Source organism: Boleophthalmus pectinirostris, unplaced genomic scaffold (assembly GCF_026225935.1).
Source record: "Boleophthalmus pectinirostris isolate CB_2022bp ecotype Guang Dong unplaced genomic scaffold, ASM2622593v1 HiC_scaffold_13, whole genome shotgun sequence".
NCBI classification, from domain to species: Eukaryota; Metazoa; Chordata; class Actinopteri; order Gobiiformes; family Gobiidae; genus Boleophthalmus; species Boleophthalmus pectinirostris.
This window is the reverse complement of record NW_026571036.1, coordinates 9,662,283-9,681,860: the sequence shown is the minus strand read 5'-3', so window position 1 is coordinate 9,681,860 and position 19,578 is coordinate 9,662,283. Positions and strand designations below refer to the sequence as shown.

General features: G+C 39.8%; 1 protein-coding gene across 1 annotated transcript; it reads right to left on the bottom strand.

The window, feature by feature from the left end:
* Positions 1 to 4,996: 4,996 nt before the first annotated feature.
* hsp90ab1 (heat shock protein 90, alpha (cytosolic), class B member 1) lies at positions 4,997 to 13,058 on the bottom strand. Its single transcript, XM_020929311.2, has 12 exons — positions 12,924 to 13,058; positions 11,226 to 11,363; positions 10,948 to 11,154; positions 10,711 to 10,864; positions 10,473 to 10,615; positions 9,740 to 10,036; positions 8,692 to 8,857; positions 8,417 to 8,607; positions 7,868 to 8,015; positions 7,034 to 7,302; positions 5,790 to 6,123; positions 4,997 to 5,438 (listed from the first exon to the last, which is right to left on the bottom strand). The coding sequence occupies exons 2-12, from the start codon at positions 11,361 to 11,363 to the stop codon at positions 5,320 to 5,322; spliced, it is 2,166 nt and encodes a 721-aa protein (XP_020784970.1). The 5' UTR covers positions 12,924 to 13,058; the 3' UTR covers positions 4,997 to 5,319.
* Positions 13,059 to 19,578: the final 6,520 nt, after the last annotated feature.

Below are 19,578 nucleotides of genomic sequence, written 5' to 3'. Positions count from 1 at the left end.
GGTGCCATCTTTACCATGTTATACCAAAAAAATGACAGCACCCACCAACATAAAGTGGACCATTTTAGAAAGACTAGATGTCTGTTTTTAACATTTCCAAAATTTGTGATGGTGTTCTGTCTTATTTTCACAAAATTTGTTTAAAAATGTGGTGTTTGCATTAATGTACATCATTCACAGACACACACAGCTCAGGTTGAGGGGGGTATTCGGAGATTTGGCGTGGAATGACCAAAATGTATTGTGAGCAGGCTTGCATCTCCACAAACCTGACTCTTATTTGGCCTGCGTGTTTGTTGGAAATGTGCCTTTAGCTATAATCTTCCAGAGTATGGCATAAGACTTATCTATCTACATCGAGAATGTTTGGAATTACTGTTTTAACTTTGCATTTCCACAGAATTTCTTGACTTCACGCCTCCAGAAAGTTATAAACTATTGTCACTTTAAAACCGTTTGTCAATTTCAAAACACATAATTGTACAAGTTGACATTAACGTTGGGTATTTCCCTGCCACCACCCTGCTATCAGCGTTTTCACACATAGCCCTTCTTTATGTCTAATTCCTACGCACTCTCAAGGTCGTCTGTGAAGGTGTCGTGATGTCTGCTCTGAAACCACAAGCCCCTGTCTGCGACCCTTGACCTTTTGGGACTGCACCACTGGAGGAGGTTTGTCTGCTGGGGTTGTGCTACTTGTTTTACTCCTCACAAATTTCCAATATAGAGGTTCTCCCAGTATCTGATATTCCTATAGACAGTGTGTTTTGCTGTTGAAAGTGATTTTATTGTAATTTTATTGTTAATAATCCCTATTTTTTTTAGTCTAGTGCTTAGTTATTTTGCAAGTAGTTTTAAGATCAAGCAAGAGGAGTTGGGATCTCCGCTTGCAGATTTGGATTTGTGAAATGTAAGGCACAAAATGAGCGGACACCAGTACGAGCACAAGGCGAGACGAGCCCAGGTCAAGAGTCATAACAGACCGTCAACCAAAAAGTTACATAGTGCACCTTTAATATTTGAGAAAACTGTTTTGTTAACTGTGTGACCAAGGTAGCTGCTGAACATTCCATCATAGACATACATGTAGAGATCGATTCAGGGTTCCCGCGGTCATGGAAATCCTAGAAAAGTTATAGAAATTTGTAAAAATTCTATGAAAGTTTTGGAAAAGTCATGGAATTTTAGCATCTCTTTCACACAACTTTTCATTAGGCTATTATGTTTATTTCCGAACGTATGCGTCTTTTGTTTAAAAGAGACGACAATAAATGCACTGACAGTATTTTGAATGTTAAAAAAACTATAAAACCAAACCCTAAGGTGAGTGGAAAGAGTTAACATTTCACATTTAACCCTAAAATTCTGATGAATTCTACACATGTAGGTGCTGTAAAGTCATGGAAAATTCACTTCAGGTCATGAAAAGTCATGGGAAAGTTTTGAAATGTTGTCAGTGAAAAAGAGTGGGAAGCTTGTTAATACTGTTCATACAAATATTGGTGGTTTTCGCAATGATAGTGCCAAATAGAGCATAAGAGACATTTACATATTTAAAACACTGGACATTGCCATAAATTTCAAAAGGGAAATTCACAAATGTTGTACCTGATCATTTCTATTTTTGACTATAGTACAACAAAAAACAGTTGCTTTTTAACAATATTAATTTTACTCCCATCTTTATTAAATAATATTGGTCAATAGAATGTTGTGACGTCTGAAACCCAGCAACAAGTCGTCAGAGTACGCTCAAGTATCCCGGTCATGATCTGTTTTTTTGAGGATCCTGGTTATGTGAGTGTCCATGCACACGCAGTATCCTGGTTTCAGTCTCCTGGATAAACCAGTATCCCGATTATGAGAAACTGATACTGTGGCATGTAGACGCAGTATCCTGATTTCTCAAAACCGGTGCTGTACTGAGCATGTGCGAACTCAAGTAACAAAAACAGTAGGAGCAGTTATTTTCCCAAAACGACACAAACATCTACCAGGACTTTTTAAATGATAATATCCATCCATCCATTTTCTTCCGCTTATCCGGGGCTGGGTCACAGGGGAAGCAGTCTAAGCAAAGATCCCCCAGACTTCCTTCACCCCAAACACTTCCTCCAGCTCCTCAGAGGGGACCCCAAGGCGTTCCCAAGCCAGCCCAGAGACACAGTTCCTCCACCGTGTCCAAGGTCTTACCCGGGGCCTCCTTCCGGTGGGACACGCCCAAGCCACCTCAACTGGTTCCTCTCGAGCAGTGGCTTTACTCCGAGCTTTGAGTAATAATATGTTATACTTATAAACAAAATAAAGCTGTCTACTTTTTAATACAGCAGCCTTTTAACCCCAAGCTCACCTCTGTGGTAGATCAACACAACTCTTGAACTAAACTGACTCTGTGACACTGTGTTGTATTTTTCAACTGTTTAAAACAACTTTTACTGAAGTTGTGTCAAAGCTCCACAATTTCATGTTCTTACTTGAATGTATGTCTTCTTTTTTGTTGTTAGAAACCTCGTAAAAAGCCCTAAGAGTGCCAAGTTTCTACATGTTTAGCTCCTTGCCATATCTGTGCCATAGTTACCATAGAAACCATTGCAAATATCCATGACACTCTGATGAAGCACGTGCACAAAAATATGAGTATCCTGGTTTCTCTGAGCGCACGTAAACGCTAAAACCAGAACACTGTCATAACCAGGATAAGACTCATAACCGGGATACGCACTCATTTGTTGGCGTTAGTAATAAGAGCACTACTATTAGCAATAAAAGTAGTGATAGTAGTTGTATCGTGGACTTTATGTCTGTAATGGTGCGGTCGCAGACATGTCATGGAATCGACTGAACGGTTTTCAGGTCGTGTTTTGACTCCCCCGTGCCCTTTGACCTTTAGGACCTTCACACTCACTGTTACTGTAGCAGTGGAAACGGTGAGGGTGGGGTGTCTGTACATTTGGTTGACTCAGAACCTCCAAACGTAGATCCAAACAAGTACTTGAGTAAAAGACAACAACACATTCCACAAACTTTACATCAGTTTGATCTCAACTTTAAATTCTAGTGTTATCGTGAGATGAAATAAATTCACAATCTACACCTTTACCAAATAAGAAAGATGTCTTTTTCTTTCTGCCTGCTTAAAAACTAGATTTACCAATAATAATGTGTAGAAATGGCTTCTTTTGAACTAAAATCTGATCTTTTTTTTAATTTTAAATCCAAATAACTACATATTACACTTTAGTTCTGGACATATGTGAAATATTTTATCTTTAAAAAAAAAAAAAAAGTATATCCTTGATCTTGACTCTAAAAGTACATTTTTAAACTATTACTTCAATATGTAATGTAATGTACTTTTCTGGAGGTGGCACATTTTCTGCCCGATTAAAGCCACACTATGGAACTTTCTCTACGGAGATAGAGAGATTTAAAGGTTTTAGTTAAAAGAAAAAGCAGCTCCATTGAAAAAAAGGAGGAAGAGGGCCATATAAGAGTCAGGTTTGTGGAGATGCAAGCATGTATTCACTGTGAGGACACGTTTTTCTATAGTTCAAAGCAATAAACACAATCATATAAAAAATAAAAAAAAAACCCCAAAAAACATGCTTTTATTTTAGTTTTTAATAAGTCTCTAGTAATCTCACCCGGTCTAGTGATCAAATTAATGAATGAAAAAGGGAATGTGACAAACACATAATCACACTTTACAATAGACTGAGATGCAACAGCTTCATTTTGCATCTAAAAGTTTCATGACCTGAATAATTCACCAGCGTCTGAAGCTGTGTCATCTCTTTCCACCAACACTTTTGTTCTCACAGGAACCAAAAACAGTGTTTGTTTCCACTACCACAGACCACAGCTGCTGCCCTCATGTAGGCTCACTGTACATCTGAACCTCAATACTTCCACTATTGTGTCAAAACAGAGTAACTGAAAGAATGCAGCTGAAAAAACGCTTTTCACACGAGCAGATTTTTGAGTTTCGTTCGATAAAATATACAAGCCTGGCCTCTTCACAGATCTGACTTGTAACTTGGCCTGGTCACCTACTTGTCTTTGTGGAGATACAGTGAAATCTGAAACGCAAACAAACAATATGAGATAAGATTTGAGTCTGGACTTCTAACGCTGGATCAGTATTATTAGTATTGCTCATTGCAGTGTGGTGTAGGCTGCTTATACTTCCATTGTAGGGAGTATTATACCTCTGATGAATTAGGTTAAGATAAGGAGTGAGCTGGCAGTGTGTGGGGGTTGGCACAGCACAGAAAGACAATTCCTCTAACACACTGGAAAAACTACAATGCGCCTTTTAGTAATTTTATGTCAGTAATCCTGTAATGGTGATTTGTGTCAAGACTTACCACTTAAAATATTGTGTTGTGCTTTTCATATTTGGGTATTTTATACACCTTAGAACATACCGAAATATAATGTAATCAGCTTCTTTGAATTAATTTAGTCATGGAACTCTCTGTATATTAGAATACCTCTGATGTTATGAGTCACTGCACATAATAGATCATTTCCAGTAAAGTGACACTGCACCACTGCACTTCTCACCGTACAAATGGTTTCAGCTCTACACTGGGGACTCCACAAATGTACGGTAAGCATTAGCACTTTACAGCTCTTAATTATAAACCCATATTCCATTTGCAGCTGATGATTGATAAACATTTTTTTTTTTTGTGTCATAGCAGCATCGGCAGTCAAGGCTTTAGAAGTAATCTATGAAGTCACAGCTCCATCTAGTGGACAATGTTAACATCAGTCCAAGTTATCAAGTACCACGCAAGAGTTTACAAATGCAGTTTAAACACAATTTGACTGGAAGAAAGCTAGGCCTTCAAGTGTCACAAAATTATGAGTTTTTTCCCCCCCTTTTAACTGCACTAAACATTCACAGTTGTGCATTTCAAGTTCCCCTGTGTACCCCTCCAGGTACCTCATAGTTTTTCAGTCTTGTAATAGTAAAGAGAAGTCAGAAGTGTAAGGGTATTAGATCTTTTAATTTTCTGCAAAACAAAGACTTGATACAGACAGTGCCTGGGCTCAGGCCAATGACCAGTCCTCCATGCAGCGGGCGGTGTAGCACGTGAGCAGACTGCCCTCTCATCTGGAATGTACCTTCTCCATCTCCTCCTCCGCCGCTCCAGCTTAAAACTCAGTGCAACAGCAGGGTAAAACAAATGAACTTTACAGCCAAACAGTGCGTATGGTCCAGAGAACGCTCCAACATTGGTCCATCACAAAAAAAGGAATGACTTATGTAGAATGTGAATAGAACAGTTATGTCTGACGGGGGGGCGGGGTTTAGTCGACCTCCTCCATACGAGAAGCATCCTCCTCCAGGTCGCCCTCCAGTGGTGGGATCTCGTCAGGGACGGCGGCGGAGGGGGTGTCTTCTGTGGGCATGTCGTCATCGTCGATACCTGCACAGGACACAGGGTTACAGTGTGAATCTAGAGCAAAATGTGGGTCGTATTCAGAAGTGCACAAAACTATTCTATAACCCCAGAGGATAGGAGCAGAGTTGGTGTGTATGTTGAACTACATGAGGCATAGGAGCTGACATTTTTCTATATTTGAGCTGCAAACTGGCTAAACTACCAGGGATTTCACCATCTTAAAGACTATGTTTAGATAAGTAATAGTTTTGACAGTTGGTTGTGGACTGTTCTAGATTTTTATGCAACATTTATTTAGCTCCAATACCGATATTAGAATAAAAAACGCGTCCTAATAAGATTGCCCACCATCTGAGCGCCGTGTGTAGCCCTTACCCAGTCCGAGTTTGATCATGCGGTAGATGCGGTTGGAGTGGGTCTGGGGGTCGTCCAGGGAGAAGCCGGAGGAGAGGAGCGCAGTCTCAAAGAGCAGGATGACCAGATCCTTTACAGCTTTGTCGTTCTTGTCCGCCTCGGCCTTCTGCCTCAGCGTCTCCATGATGGGGTGGTCGGGGTTGATCTCTAAGTGCTTCTTGGCCATCATGTAGCCCATGGTGGAGTTGTCACGCAGGGCCTGGGCCTTCATGATGCGCTCCATGTTGGCCGTCCAGCCGTAGGTGGACGTGACGATGCAGCATGGGGAGGAGACCAGACGGTTGGAGACTGTCACCTGTGTGGAGAGGGAGAGGCCAACGGTGAGGAGATGATTTGAAAGATTGAGCAGGTCAAACCAGTTAGTAAAGAACGCAATTAAAAAATATAATTGTTACAGGTCACAGCAACTTTTATAAACAAAAAAGCCAAACCATTCCAAATATCTAAAAAAAAAAAAAAAAAAAAAAAAAACATACAGTAATTTATACATGACTTGTCAGTTTTAAAACCATGTCACACACGATGTTAGTGAACACTTTATTTAGCAAGAGTTTTATAGTTATTAGCCTTTTGGACCATTTTACTAAAGTTTAAGAGCTCACATGCTCAACAGTCTAACTCACTCCGAAGCCTGCCCTGGTTCCAGAAATAAAATTCCCATTAACTTATCCCCATACACTTGAGAAAAATTTAAAAGTTCAGCACATTAAAAGTCAAAATGTTTTAACTTTGCCACAAAATCTTGAATTTAAAGTCTGTTTCTGAATAAACAGGGATTAGTAACCACATGGACTTTCCTGGAAAAAATGTTGAAAGCTTGCTCATACCTAACCAGCTGAGAAAAATTATGGGAAATTTACTTTCTGAACCAGGGGTGGGCAGTCACTAGTAGACGTCATCTCAAAACTTCACTTCTCCAGACAATGCAGATCACCGAAACGAGGCTTACTTTAAACTCACCAGAACAAATCTATGACCAGCCCTGTGAAATCAGTTGTATTCAGTTTAATATTCACCACATGAGTTTCAAATGCGATTTCAGTACTAAGGAATAGATAAGTATCGAATCATTTTTAAAACAGCCTTACCAAAAATTAAAGAAGTACAGTGCATTTCTTTAACATCTGGTAATTGGTGGCTTAATTGAACATTTGAAAAATCAGGTTTAACTTCACATCAACTCGTTTTCAGTCTCGTGCACGTACCTTCTCCACTTTCTTGTCGAGGATCTCCTTCATGAGTTTGCACAGGTTCTCAAACTTGGCCTTGTCCTCCTCCATCTTTTTCTTCTCCTCCTCGTTCTCCGGCAGCTCCAGACCCTCCTTGGTCACGGACACCAGGTTCTTGCCGTCGAACTCCTTGAGCTGTTGGATGCAGTACTCGTCGATGGGCTCCGTCATGTACAGCACCTCGAAGCCGCGCTTGCGCACACGCTCCACGAACGCGGAGTTGGCCACCTGGTCTTTGCTCTCACCTGAAAGCAGCATCAAGGTTAATGTCGTTCACATCATTACACCATCGCCCTGAATACAGATTGTGACTAACACTTAAGGCATTTGGGTTAGTCTTTTTAAACGATTAATATTTAGAAAACCTTTACAGATTTTCATTAACCCTCTTGTCATTTGTGTAGCTAAAAATGTACAGAACGGTTAACAACTTTGTAATTGTGGCATAAATGTCAGATTATAGCAGATGTTCATTAATATGCACTGTCCCAATCATAAATAATGTATTAGTCCCTAGATGGTCGGGACAAGAAAAGACTTACAAAAATTGGCCAGTTCATATAGATATTGGATTTTAGGAAAGAAAACTCATTTAAAAGACACATTAAGGCTGTAGTCGAAGACATTTTGATATGTCCTGTGAAATGATTAATTGACTTTACAAAAAATCTAAACGTCCAAGACTCCACTGACAGATTAGTCTATAAAAACACTGACAAGAGCCCTGCAGATTTTGTGAAGCGACTGCAGTTGTGATGTTGAGTTATTGCAAAAAATAGGTTTGTAAATCAAGCTGTGCGTCAGACTGACCTGTGATGTAGTAGATGGAGTTCTGGTTCTCCTTCATGCGGGTCAGGTACTCGTTCAGGGAGGTCATCTCGTCTCCGGACTGAGAGCTGTGGTAACGCAGCAGCTCAGACAGCTTCTTACGGTTCTGAGAGTCCTCGTGGATGCCCAGCTGTGGAGGGACAAGGCCGTCAACGAACAAGAAACAAACAGCTACAAGATTTACCATTTGGAGGCCGTAATTGTTCCAAACAAAGTTGATACTTTGCAGCTTTTGTTATCAACGTTCTCTGGGTGAGTGATAACTGTACGCACTGTTCTGTCTGAGGCTCTGTTGGACTAAAATGAGTTATATTTTAACAAAATCTGACCAGGAGGAACAGATTTAGTTGGATCTACAACAGGCGAGATGATTTGTGCTGTTAAATTTGGCTGTATTTGCAAGTCACTGTAATTTTATGCAAGAGGGACATGATGAAGCTTAATTTTAGTTTAAGTTATCCAAATGTTACAAATTTTTGCCCATACTACATTACATAATTTCCGTTTGACTCCTAACAGCTGAGGCCGTACCTTGATGTTCTTGGAGAAGGCCTCGTAGAACTTGCTGTAGTTGTCCTTGTCCTCTGAGAGCTCGGCGAACAGCTCCAGGCACTTCTTGACGATGTTCTTGCGGATCACCTTCAGAATCTTGCTCTGCTGCAGCATTTCTCTTGAGATGTTCAGGGGCAGGTCCTCTGAGTCCACCACGCCACGGACGAAATCTAAGAAAAGGAAAAAGCCGAGTTCACGTACAAACCGCAGAAGTCTTTTTTTGGTTGAACATCTAGTTTGTTGGCTCCACTCACTGAGGTACTCTGGGATGAGCTCCTCGCAGTTGTCCATGATGAAGACTCGGCGCACGTACAGTTTAATGTTGTTCTTCTTTTTCTTGTTTTCGAACAGGTCGAAGGGAGCGCGGCGGGGGATGAAGAGCAGGGCGCGGAACTCCAGCTGGCCCTCAACGGAGAAGTGCTGACAAAAAGGAACACAAGATTTTATTTTATTTTTTGTCAGTACTTATGGCAACTAAATGTTCAAATGAGTCGTTCTTCCAGTCATGTATTTGTGAGATTCTGCTTATTCAATCAGTTCAAGTACAAGTCTGTTACTCTGCTCATTTTGATCATTTGAGCACAGGCCTTCACTACAAAAGTATAAACAAGTATTTTTTGGCATCTTAGCAATTTTGTTACTCATTTAGTTAAAAGAAAATCATATTTAATGAAATATTATTGCAAAAATGATTTTAGTTCTTACAAAACAGCAACATGGGGGTATCATGCGCAATATATTGATTATCACGTGTTGCTGTATTGTGATATTATCATATTTTTGAGTCATGTGTTATGTATTGTGTATCATATGAAACTAAGGGATCCCGTGATTCCCAGCCCACACAGGCCAAATTATCCATTCCAAGTTCAAGAAAATGCCATGGCTTTAATGTCCCAATATAATGATTACCATATGCCCACAGAATTTGTAGTTTTAAATTGTAAATCATATTTCCCAAATTAATTTCTCTCTAAAGTAAATTCAAAAATGAAACCTGATCATTTCTAATAAACCCTTAAACTTGCTACATTTGAGGGAGAAAACAAAAAAAAACAAGTTTAATATGTAGGGAGCCCCCACGAAAGTCAAGAACCCACAATATGTTATTAGGTTCTTTTTTCAGACCAAGAGTTTGTTTTCATACTTGAGTTTTGATTGCTAAGGAGGAAGAACGCTAGTGATCAGTCAAAACTGTCAGGTATGAAAAAAAACTAAAAATTATCGGAAGACCAAATGAAACTCATTGGACTAAATCCCACAATATAAAATCCTCAATCCACCCTCTGCTGTCCTGCTCACCTTCACAGCCAGATGGTCCTCCCAGTCGTTGGTGAGGCTCTTGTAGAACTCTCCGTACTCCTCGTTGGTGATGTCGTCTGGGTTGCGGGTCCAGATGGGCTTGGTCTTGTTCAGCTCCTCCTGGTCGGTGTAGCGTTCCTTGATCTTCTTTTTCTTCTTCTTGTCCCCAGACTCGTCGTCGGCAACGTCCTCGATCTTGGGAGCGTCTCCCTCCTCTCCCTCCTTCTCCTCCCCCTCCCCCTCCTTCTCCTCCTCTGCCTCGTCGTCACTCACCTCCTTTTCACGCTCCTTCTGCACCTGTTGAGAAAAATCAAACGTCAGGCGGTTCACCACGCAGTGTCAGAAGTAGGTGAATAGTGGGCGGTTGACAAAAGGGTATCAGGTTGTTCAGACTGGAATTATAAAAAGGCAAATGTGGATGTTGGCGTTTTAATTTATCCCAACAAGAAAAAGGATCCAAAATATGAAATCGGGAAATGTCTTGAGTCAGACAAATTCCACATTAGTCTTAATTGAAAACAAAAATGAACATACATAAGAACTGGGCACATTTTTTTGTTTTGTTTTGTAAAAAGTCTAATCTAAGCCCATTATAATGTTAACCAGCTTGAGTTCTACATGCATTATTGTGGCCTTTCTATTGGCAATTAAAACGTTCCAATTCTTAATACCAAGATTCAGGATCAGTCGTGTCCTGCTTCCTAAAACTAGCCCGCCAGTAGAAACCACTTACATAGAGGGTGATGGGGTAGCCAATGAATTGCGAGTGCTTCTTGACGATCTCTTTGATTCTCTTCTCCTCAACATACTCCATCTGGTCCTCCTTCAGATGCAGAATGATCTTTGTTCCACGTTCAATGGACTCTGTTCCTGAAACTGGACCAAAGAGGACACAGAAAATTAGTCAGCTACAATTCTGAATGCACAAATCACAATGTTAGTCTGCAAGGCATCAGAGGTTCTGTACATACCAGGTTGGATGGTGAAGGAGCCCCCAGCTGAGGAGGACCAGAGGTACGCCTCGTCGTCATTGTGTTTGGACAGCACAGACACCTTCTCGGCTACCAGGTAGGCGGAGTAGAAACCCACTCCGAACTGCCCGATCATGGAGATGTCTGCCCCAGCCTGAGAAGAGACAGAGACTTAGGACAAAATGTACAACCCCTGGTGTATTCTCACGTGGACTCTGAATTGAGAGTCTACTGTACCTGCAGAGCCTCCATGAAGGCCTTGGTGCCCGACTTGGCGATAGTTCCCAGGTTGTTGATGAGGTCCGCTTTGGTCATTCCAATCCCAGTGTCAATAATTGTGAGGGTCTTCTCTTCTTTGTCGGGGATGATTTCAATTTTAAGATCTTTACCAGAGTCCAACTTGGCTGGGTCCGTTAAGCTTTCATAACGGATTTTGTCCAAAGCCTAAAAAACATAACATTAGATCATTACAAAAACAAGTAGGCAATTTGGCTGTAATGCTGAAAAAAACTCACGTCAGAGGCGTTGGAGATGAGCTCCCTGAGAAAGATCTCCTTGTTGGAATAAAAGGTGTTGATAATGAGGGACATGAGCTGTGCGATCTCAGCCTGGAAGGCAAAGGTCTCAGGCTCCATTGCTTCATCGGCAGGCATCTGTCAACAAGAGTCCCACAATTCAGATGGATTAGAACAAAAATCTTCACTTTAAACAGTTCTGTATGATGAACGCCACCTGCACTGCACCTGATCTAAGTTTTTTATGTAACAGATAATGCTCCCTACAACTGTACAACTCAGCCTAATGTAACGAATAACCCTATGTCCTGTCAATTATCATATTATTGTTGCACTGTCAGCTTTATACAAGAGGTCACAGTAAGAGATTTTATATTTGATTATTTTACTATTTTATTTTGACTTGTACATTTAAATTTGGGATGTAACAATATCCAAATCTCACAGTACGATATTTATTGCAATATTTTTTGGAGGCTAACAAAACAGAATATGCTACTTTTTCCTCTTAAAATGCCTTGACAAGATTTAATGCAAAAAACTAATATTTAAAAGTGCTTAGAACTACTATTTCTTCATGTAGTTTGCACCAAAACAGAGCAAAGGATCATGGTCAATGTAGTTCCCTCTGTTTTTTAAGCTATTACAGCAACATAACAATAAATTTAACCAAAGAAACTTGGGATTCATTGTGATGGCCCACGATATTATTGAGACACTTGACTTAATATCACGATATTTAGGTTACTGTTACACCCCTAATTTATATAATTATGTCCAAATGAATCAATAAAGTTTGTCCACGTCTAAAGATAATTGTAACCAAGCACTACTATGAGAGTTTTGTAGTCCAAGTATTACTCCCTACAGTGTCCCAAAGCGCTAATAAACCGGTTCTACAGCGACAGGCGGAAGTGGCCTCGCTCCAACATGGCGTAAAGAAGCAGACAATGGAGTCCGGGGCACGTGTTTGAGGATCAGAAATGAAAGTAAAAACGCCGGTATGAGGATTAAAAACATCACCAAACGGACTGTACGATTATTGACGTGAATAATACGCGATGTGGAGGCAAAACACGATTCTGACTCAGTACAGGCCGCGTGTTTCTGAAGGTTAGCACAGTCACGAGGTTGCATAACGTGCCTGACATCCAGAATAAGGGCCAGGCTACACATTTAGAAATATATAAAAAAGGGGAGATTATACCACAATTATTGACATGTATAGCCATTTTGGAAGCAGCGTGAAAAACAACACGCCACAATTTTCAGTCATATTATAGATCTTGGTCGTTTAGTCAGATTTAAACGCTTTAAACATTAAAAAAGGAGCACGATTGACATTTTTAACATGCGTAATTTATGTATGAAGAGGAAGATGGATTGAGTTAAATACGTGATCGACCACATTACAATTGATGGGCTGTAAACCTATCCTGTCCACCCTGCTGCAATGCCGCATCCCCAATCTCCCCGTGATGATTTTAACACCTCATTAATTGTAGATTGCACGTAATGTTAACAAAACAGGAGTAATAGTAAAAACACCTGCTAATTGACGTTTGTTTCGCTCAGAATCGACATTAAAACGCGAATAGGACGTTTGTTATTCGCGATCGGATGAATTTCTAACATCAACAAACAGACCTGACACACGTTACACTACGAGGAAATCAAATTTTGTGAAAATGGACGTACCTTGTTTCTTTTTTTGTGGCTTTTTCTTGGTTAAAATGAGACCGAAGCGTTATCCCTCTGCTCTCTGACGCAGGGAAATTGAAAGAGACTTCCGTTAAATAGACCCGAATCTTTATACACATGGTTTTCGGTGGGCAGGCATATCCCTCCGCCGACGGCTACATTCTAGGCGTTTCGTCCGAGCTTTATTTTATGCTGGTTTTTTCCTGAATTTGTTGACCTCCAAAATACACTTTGCACAATTTAAAATGCTTAATTGTTAATCTCTCTTACTGCTATTAATTATTACAGTAAATCACATATTAGTAAATGAAATAATAATGACAATATGTGTATCTTTAGGGTCATTTAAACCTGATCTAATGCCAAATGCTGTTACTTTCAGTTTCCACTTGTTTATAATGGAGAATGAAATGTGCAAGTTTAATTAAACAGTTTTCCAAATGTAAAAAAAAATAAAAAATAATATAAGAATATGATTTGGGTACGTTTATATGTACATTTTACTCCACGAGCGGCAGTAATTACTGATTTGGTCCCGTTTCTTGTTGTGTACTGTGATGAAAACGCAACTATTAATTATTCTCATTCTTAACCATTTCATTTATTGATAAAAAACATATATTTATTTGTTTACTTTTTTTTTTTTTTTTTTTTTTCAAGATTTCAACCATAAACAGCAAGTGCAGCCCCCGAGCGAAATGCCAGGATTGTAAGAGTTCGCCCGGACCGGAACACCTTTTCATTGAAAATCGCGAAGACAAAGAATAAGAAACAAAAAAAATACGATTATTCACATTTTTGTACAAAATGTCGTTATATTGAGTCACATTTTCAACGTAACACTGTTAAAGCCAGCGAAATGCACTTGTTAATACGGACTGCTTGATTATAGCAAGTAGACACGTGGAGTATTTTAACACAACGGTAAATTTGAAGTAGGAATTTGATTTTATATGCACGTTTAGGACATTAACCGTGCGGAAAATGCGTTTATTTGAGAAATAAATGTGTTTTTTGCTGAGGTCTTGGTGACACAGCGGAGGGATGTGTAGAAATTGGGAGGTGGTGATGCGTTTGTTCTAGCACCTTCCATGGAAAACCGGCGATGCCCCTCCGCCGCCCCTCCGCCCCACCGCCTTTTTTTATTTTTTTATTTTTGTTGTGTATTGTTTTATTTTATTTTAACACAAGGGGTCATCATAGAGTTAATGAATAAAATAAAAAATAAACTAAAAAAACTTTACATAGCACAAGACGATACAGTAAATTAAACACAAGAAATTATAGCAGCTGGCGGATACAAAATGTAAACAAATAAAAAGAATTAAAATCAGGGGTGTAATATTTCTAGTAGAACAGGAAATAGCCTTTTTAATAGTTAATGTTTTAATGGTTGTAAAATACTGCTGTCCCTCCGCCCCATCGCCGCCCCACGTACGGAACATGTCAGATCCAGGCCGCGTCTGTCGCTGCGCAGCTGCCGCACCGGAGCCTAGCAACCGAAACAGAAACCATAGCAACGCAAACTTAAGCGTTAACTGTTAAACTTTAATGTATTTACTTGTCATTAATTATTCACGCGGCGTTTAATTCGTGTTTTTATTTAGTTGTAGATACGTTCAGTAATTTTGTATATTTTACCTATTATTTGAAATGTTCGTACATAATGCGGCTGCCTAATCTTATAGCTTTGCCCCTTATGGTCCGTATTATCCCAGAAGCACTTCTTAAAGTCACGCAACAGAAACCATGGCAACCAAACTTAAGCTTTAACTGTTAAATGTATTTACTTATCGTTAATTATTGACCCACATTTTATTCCTGTTTTTATTTATTAGAAGATCTGTTCAGTAATTTTGTGTAGTGTATATTATGTGTGTACTGTATTATTTAAAGTATATTTTTTTAATTTTTTGGGCGGAGGTGCATAGGTCAAAATTATAAATATACGTATTATATATAGGATATATATAGTATTATAGCGAATGTAAGAAACAGACATTCATTCTGGCCACTATTGGCTGAACTATATCCATCAGAGCACAACGCACATCCAGCCCCAACAACCAGCACTAACAACACAACCAGCACTAACAACCAACACTAATAACACAACCAGCCCCAACAACCAGCACTAACAGCACAACCAGCCCCAACAACACAACCAGCCCCAACAACACAACCAGCACTAACAACACAACCGGCACTAACAACACAACCAGCCCCAACAACCAGCCCCAACAATCAACAATAACAACAAAACCAGCAATAACAACACAACCAGCCCCAACAATCAGCACTAACAACACAACCAGCCCCAACAACACAACCAGCCCCAACAATCAGCATTAACAACACAACCAGCCCCAACAGCACAACCAGCCCCAACAATCAGCATTAACAACACAACCACCAATAACAACACAACCAGCCCCAACAATCAGCACTAACAACACAACCAGCCCCAACAACACAACCAGCCCCAACAATCAGCACTAACAACACAACCAGCCCCAACAATCAGCACTAACAATACAATCAGCCCCAACAACGTCAGCAAAACTACAATAAGAGGTTACAATCACAATATGAACACACGGCATCAGCGCCGCTCCTACAGCGCACGGCAGAACAACCGGAGCAGCTCCATCGCATCCATGAGCTCATTTACGCACTATTTAACTATCGTATTTTCCACACTATAGGGCGCGCTTAAAAGCCTTTAATTTGATCCAAAAATGACTGTGCGTCTTATAATCCAGAGCGCCTTAAAGTGCGGGAAATACGGTATTTAACACTATTTACCTGTGAGGCTTTGCTCATAACTAATGAAAACAAGCCTCTTACCTTCTCCAGGGAACTAATGCAGAGTGTATCTACCCACTGTACTCTTGGTTGTCTCCAATATGAAGAGATCAAACTGGTCCAAGTCCTGCTCCAGTCAGGTCCACAACACAAGGTCCAGGAGCCGAATGCATTAGCTGGTTGTAAAACTAGTCTTAATCTCACTTCCCACTTAAATCTTAAAGTTACAACCAGTCCATTTTAGCACTAGGACACCAGGTGGACTTAAGACCTGAAACTTTTACGCCCAGAAACGAGCAGGCGGAGGCGGATAGAGCAGTGAATCAACAAAAGAGCTGTAGGATTCACAGCTGCCAGATGCACTCATTTTAGCTTCTTTTCTTGCTTGGCACAAGAGTCCCGCTGAAGAGAAGGCATATTACTCTCTAAAAACTGTTCCTCGGACACGCTTTGACTTGAAGTTGAACTCGCCATATACAGTACACAGCTCTGTTGTTCTCCATTCATTAGTCTGTAGCAGAAACATGCTACCAGTGGAGAGTTGGGGCTGGGCGAGACAGAGCGATCATGCATCACAATTAGATAGGCCAGAAGTGTGTGATAATGTTTATAAAGACAAATCACATGATTTCAGGTCACCCCCACCCTGCGCCCCCAAGACATATTTTAAGGCTGTAATGTGAAGTAGTGGGGAGAAGCAACATAATGACATCAAATTTTCTGCAAACTTCAGGGTCTCCCATAGACCTCCATTAAGTTGCTCTGACCTAGCGCACTCAAATGCTAAACACATGACTCAAATAAAGTGATATGAGCACATTTAACATAATAAAAAAATGTCTATGCAGATACATGTTACATTTTAAACAAAATATTAAACATATAGCCTAATACAAAATAATGACTTTATAATTTATTTTTTTTATATAGGTCAAGATAGAGACCAGCTGCCACTGATCCTAACCTGAGAGAAACTACAAAACATTGGGTAATAAAACTTGTGCAGAACTGAAACTAACCTGTGTACAGCTGCGTGGGAGTCTAATAAGCTGATAAACATTATGGAGGGATGGATCTGTAATAAGATCTAACACTTCCATAAAGGAAGGAAGGTGCTCCAGTCGTATTTGTACCTGTGTCTCGTAGCTCCTCTCCGGTGCTTCAGGTGAAAGTGCCGCTTCTTTCTCTGGCTCATGTCGTTCCACTTTTGGCTCGTCTGCAGACGAGCCTGGGCTCACAGACATTTATTCAATAACTGAGCGCTTATGAGACAAAAGTACAAACCTTAGCTAAAAAATCATTAAAAAGCTACCATAGCAACAGGGTCTGGGAAAAAAAAAATGAAATAGCTTATCTCATAAAACAATCAAGTGGGACTTAGTAAAGAAATCCTTCATTCTGTTGTTATATATCTTATTTAAAAAGAAGGGACTGAGACTCAAAAGTTAAATCAAAGGCAGTTTAAATTTATTTGAAATTTCAATAAATCACAACTCTGGTCACAGTCGTCAAAAAAGGACACCTGGTTTATGGGCAAAAAAAAAAAAAAAAGCAATGTATTTAAATCCATTTATCATTCATTTTTCAACATAAAATCAAAAATAAGAAAACAAAAAACTGTTTTCTTCATTATTTGTCTCTGAAAAAACAGATAATGATTCATTTTTTCATTTTGTGTTTAAATTAATAATGGAAAAAACGGGTAACGGCTGTTTCCCATTTCTGTGATTTAAACTGTGATGCTGGACTATTGCACCACATACGGACTGAACCAGGACTAAAACCAGACTAAACCAGGACCAAACCTTTTTCAGTCCTGGTCTAGTCCCGGTCTTGATCCTGATCCTGTTCCCGGGATTGAGACCAGGCCTTAGTCCTGGTCCTCGTCTGATCCCGAACCTGGTTCAGTCCAGGTTCAGTCCGTATGAGGCACAAAAGTCCAGCATTGCAGTTTAAGTCACGTAAACGGGAAATTACTATTATCTGTTTTTTCCATTATTCATTTAAACACAAAATCGAAATCTGAAAAAAATGAATCACTATCTGTTTTTTTTATTTTGGTTTTGGAGGCAAATAATGAAGAAAATTGTTGTTTTTTGTTTTCTTATTTTTGGGTTTATATTGAAAAACTAATGAACGAATGATAATAATTGTGAATCCAAAGGTCTGGTTCTTGTAGTCCTTCTCCAGCAGACGGCGCCACTGCTCTGGGTGACACGGGGTACTTGGTTCTGAGGTTTTCCTCTGTAAAACTCAGTCAAAAGTCAAAAATTCAGATGTTTACAGATTAACTCTTTATTCTAGCAGCAGGAGGCATTTTGGTAACGACTGACTAAAGCTACAAGATAAAACACAGATTTAAGTCAAGTCAGTATATTAAAGTACGTACGGCATGTTAGCAATTATATTTATGATTTCTAATTTTATTTCCTGGTTGAACACGGACAGCTTTCATAATTTTACCTTGCAACCATACTGTGAAAAAGGGGCGTGTCTAAAATTACACAATAGTTCAATTACCCCTACATTTTAAAGTTTTGATAACATGGACAGATTCCTTATTAGAACCACTACGTCCTTTATTTTTGTGCTTTTCTTTTCAACTTTTGTCCAGAAACTAACACAAAACTGATGTAAAAAGTATGATAAATATTCACCACAAGTAAATATCACCAAATCAAGTAAAAATAATTAGAAAAACTTGCTATACACACTTTAAGATCGGGCTAAAAGAGGCAGGTTTTACGCCGAAGCAACCCTCTCCATTTATCCAGGCTGGGGACTGGCACAGAGGGACACACACAGTGCCCTCTGTGGCTGGATTAACCCACCGCCCGTGTTCGTACAGAGTTAGTGTGTTAGTAAGTGCGTGCAGACATACTCACAGTAAACAGCAGCAGCCTCTGGACCTGTGAAGACTAGTTTAAAAGTTTAGTAAAACAGTTTAGATCTGCAATGAGAAGAGTCAGAAGAGTTAGGGTTAGAACTGTCAAAAATAAGACAAGCCTTAAACACTTTAACAACAAACACAAAGGCAACATTAATATGAGATTTAACCTTTAACCTGTAAAGTTAAAATAATGATTAAACAGAAATGTCAAGCGTATTTCAAACTGGTTAAAACAAACAGACCCTGTGCAAACCTGTGGAAGAGTTGGATTAGGATACGACGACTAGACTTTCAGTTTAGTGTCAGGGTTAAGACCAGAGCCATCAGACTCTATAAACCAGTCCAAATCTGGCCCATGTTTAGACCAGTTCAGACAAAACCAAATACAAAACACATTTTTAAACAATCCAAGACTCAAATCAGTTTAAGACCTTAGACCTGTTCAAGTGTCAGTTTACAATAAGTCATTTCAGTTTCACCCAACCATAACATGTTTTACCAGCCTGTTTGGCCATATTTAGACCAGTCGAGGCACACACCAAAAAACACACAAGGGTCCAAGCCCAAGTGCAACCTGTGGAAATTACTGTTTAAACATTTAATCTGGCCCACATTTAGACCAGATCAGACCAAAAGAGACCAGCAGTCTCCTTAAAAGTGAGTCAACATTTAAATATGGCCCACTTTTGGACCAGTTTACGCCCAAAACTAAAACCTTAGAGTGTAACATAAAATCCTCAGCATTTTCAGGCCTCGTTTTGAGATGATGATTCACACAGAAACGTCACCTACCTGAGTTAAAGTCACCTACCTGAGTCTGCATGAACATACCAATGAATCCAGTGAAACCTGCAGCAGGGAAAGATCCCTGTAAGATTATGTGGGTCACAAACCCAAGGGTCAAAGGGTCAGAACTATTACATTCAGACCACTAAAAAGTGACAGAACACAAGGGCC